This window comes from Etheostoma cragini, chromosome 2 (genome assembly GCF_013103735.1).
Source record: "Etheostoma cragini isolate CJK2018 chromosome 2, CSU_Ecrag_1.0, whole genome shotgun sequence".
Lineage (NCBI taxonomy): Eukaryota > Metazoa > Chordata > Actinopteri > Perciformes > Percidae > Etheostoma > Etheostoma cragini.
In genome coordinates this window covers 7,133,166-7,136,564 of record NC_048408.1, presented here as the reverse complement: position 1 = coordinate 7,136,564, position 3,399 = coordinate 7,133,166, and the positions used below count along the sequence as shown (strand labels likewise).

General features: G+C 41.6%; 1 protein-coding gene across 1 annotated transcript in view; it reads right to left on the bottom strand.

Moving 5' to 3' along the window:
• LOC117951440 (integrin alpha-X-like) overlaps window positions 1-3,399 on the bottom strand; it is a 21,700-nt gene that overhangs the window by 10,299 nt on the left and 8,002 nt on the right. The window contains exons 6-8 of the mRNA XM_034883130.1: window positions 2,851-3,016; window positions 2,589-2,755; window positions 1,473-1,589 (exon numbers count right to left, since the gene is read on the bottom strand). Of these exons, the coding sequence (XP_034739021.1) occupies window positions 1,473-1,589; window positions 2,589-2,755; window positions 2,851-3,016 (450 nt within the window). The remainder of the gene's footprint in view (window positions 1-1,472; window positions 1,590-2,588; window positions 2,756-2,850; window positions 3,017-3,399) is intronic.

Sequence of the window (3,399 nt, the reverse complement as noted above, 5' to 3'; positions counted from 1 at the left end):
GAAATTGTGGGAGGTGCTGCGGGAGTATGGGGTGAGGGGGTCCCTTCTCAGGGCCATCCAATCTCTGTATGACCAAAGGGAGAGCTGTTTTCGGGTTCTCGGCAGTAAGTCGGACTCGTTCCAGGTAAGGGTTGGCCTCCGCCAGGGCTGCGCTTTGTCACCAATCCTGTTTGTAATATATGGACAGGATATCGAGCTCGGGATCTCATCGCTGCTTTTTGCAGATGATGTGGTCCTGATGGCGTCATCGGTCTGTGAACTTCAGCACTCACTGGATCGGTTCGCAGCCGAGTGTGAAGTGACTGGGATGAGGATCAGCACCTATAAATCTGAGGCCATGGTTCTCAGCAGGAAACCGATGGAGTGCTTTCTCCGGGTAGGGGGTGAGTCCTTACCCCAAGTGAAGGAGTTTAAGTACCTTGGGGTCTTGTTCGCGAGTGAGGGGACCATGGAGCGTGAGATTGGTCGGAGAATCGGAGCAGCCGGTGCGGTATTACATTCTGTTTATCGCACAGTTGTGACAAAAAGAGAGCTGAGCCAGAAGGCAAAGCTCTCGATCTACCGGGCAATTTTCGTTCCTACCCTCACCTATGGTCATGAAGGCTGGGTCATGACCGAAAGAACGAGATCCAGGGTACAAGCGGCCGAAATGGGTTTCCTCAGGAGGGTGGCTGGCGTCTCCCTTAGAGATAGGGTGAGAAGCTCAGCCATCCGAGAGGAGCTCGGAGTAGAGCCGCCTTCTTCGCGTCGAAAGGAGCCAGTTGAGGTGGTTCGGGCATCTGGTAAGGATGCCTCCTGGGCACCTCCCTAGGGAGGTGTTCCAGGCACGTCCAGCTGGGAGGAGGCCTCGGGGAAGACCCAGGACTAGGTGGAGAGATTATATCTCCAACCTGGCCTGGGAACGCCTCGGGATCCCCCAGTCGGAGCTGGTTGATGTGGCTCGGGAAAGGGAAGTTTTGGGTCCCCTACTGGAGCTGCTGCCCCCGTGACACAATACCGGATAAGCGGATGAAGATGGATGGATGGATGGATATTTTAGAAACTGGAAACAATCCAAACAGTGTTTAATCGGCTAATCATTCAGGCCTATATGTTGTTGGGTAGTTTAACTTGATAAATTTAAATTTCATAAAAACTTTGTAAAACTTTGTATAATATAAACTATGTGTCTTTTTTGTGCAAAAAATCTTAATTTGTAAGGTAGCTTGTAACTAAAGCTGTCAGATTACTGTAGTGTAAGTACAATATCTCTGAAATGTAGTGGAGTAGAAGTCCCTCAATTTTGTACTTAAGTAAGTATTACGTAACTACGTATGTAGTTACATTCCCCCACTGGTGACCACACAAATCATACGGTAAAAATAATGGACAAAGCTTCTGGGTCTGAAAAGTGAAGCTGATGTCTTATACATTGAGTTGGGCACATGTAAACAGAAAATGAGTGTGACTCATATGACAGTCACTGTACATACCTGAACAAGAGCCTGTGTTTTGCTGTCCATGTTTAGGACAGCACTTGCGCTCTTACTGTCATCTTGGGAAAAGGTTAGTTTGATGCTGATGGGCAATAATGTGTCTTTCACACATTTCTGCAAGAAAAAAAGAAGTCATCTGCATATTGTTGAAGTGAGGCATTCTGGTAATTCTGGGTGTCTCGATTTTGATTTAAATTCAGAATTGACGGAAATTAAGTCACAATCTTGAATTTTAAATAAAAAAACTGGAAAAGGTTATCAAATTGAGGATTTGGAGAATCGTGACACCCCTAGTAATGAAGTTAAATAATACGACTACAGTACTACAAGATACATTTCTGATAATATAACAGATACAATTGTTGCTACAAGGGCAGGTAAAGGATTTAAGCATTTGTTATTTTTATATTAAAACCAGCATTAAAGTTGAATGGAAATCCTCAGAAAATGTTCTTGTGTGTGAAGACACAATTGAAAACAGTTAAGAAGAATCTATTGCAGGGGGATTCAACTTTTACAATTAATAAAGAGAGATGGACACATTAATACATATTGTATTAAATTGAGCGTAATAGTAAACTGGGCATACAATAACGTATAAGGTTGCCTAAAGCCTTTGCGCTTACCTTTTTTATGGAGCACAGTAGTGCTCCATAAAAAAGTAGTAGTACTGTAATCCAAACTTATTATTTAACTTCAGTGAATCCTTAAAGCTTAAGTGTATCTGTGGATGGAACAAAAAGGGCGATTTGTCTTTGTTAATAATATGTTGGACTCGTGTTTATGTATATTTTCAAACTTATTAACTTTTGAAACAAAGGAATAAAGAATAAGCAATAACTTGGAGGCCCCTAAGGGTCCCGGACCACCTGTTGAAGATCTCTGATCTACAGTATAGTATAAATAGCTCTTAGAACACATGCCACATTTTGGGCTATGCCTCATAACAGTTTAATTGTTTTAACGAAAAAAAGGGAATCAATATACTTGGCATGCTGTGTAAAACCTTCTTTGCGGTAAAAAGACATGGATGCTATTTATAGATGTACAGATGGTATGTGATAGCTGCTCCTGGTAAAAGAGTATGTGAAATTAATGAATGGATCTCCATACTGGCATGTAGATGGTGTAGTTGAAGCAGGTGTCTGGATCCCTCAGCTTGTAGGTAGAGGTGAGATTCCTTGCTTTCTTGGGAGTTTGACTGAAGAAACCTCGATTAGTTTGTCTGTTGGCATCCACTTCGAGTGTGTACGAGATGTTCAGTCCTAGGTCCATTGCCACTGCAAAGCCAACCAGCAGGATTCAAATAACGCATTGATCGGGTGTGCAGTATCCACAGCTGTTAATAACTCACATTGTTGGGCTAGGTCCGTACCTGCTTTGCTCTTTGTTGTTTCTACTATTTCAAAGCAGGCTTGTAAGGTAACCATTGGTAAATTTGCATCAGTGTGATCAAGGCAGTCAATTTTCTCAGTGCTTATCTCGTTTGGGTCAAAAGAGAGACGTGTTGTGACATTAAAAATGGGTCTGGACCTGAAAGACATTCATCAAAATGGAAAAAAATAATTGATGATTAGACTTTGCACAGAACTTTTCTATAGGATGATTTTATACTAATACATGAACCCCAGTCTGACATTTTTTTTTTTTAAGTTTAATAGCTTACCTTCACTTGGAGAATAATAACACCTGATTGGTTGAAAATACTGCTTAATGGGCTGTCAATGGTCCTTTTGATATTTGGCAGATATTCAGGAAACATACAATTTTTAGTGTGGAATCAGTTTATGAAACATTTGAGACAAAAATGTGCTATGCTTTTTTTTATTATCGCATTTGGTTTCTCGTTTCTGTAACATCTAGTTTAGGTTCATGAAGTTCTCTAGTTTCAGAGGTCAGTGAGTTGCTTTATGTAGACACTTAT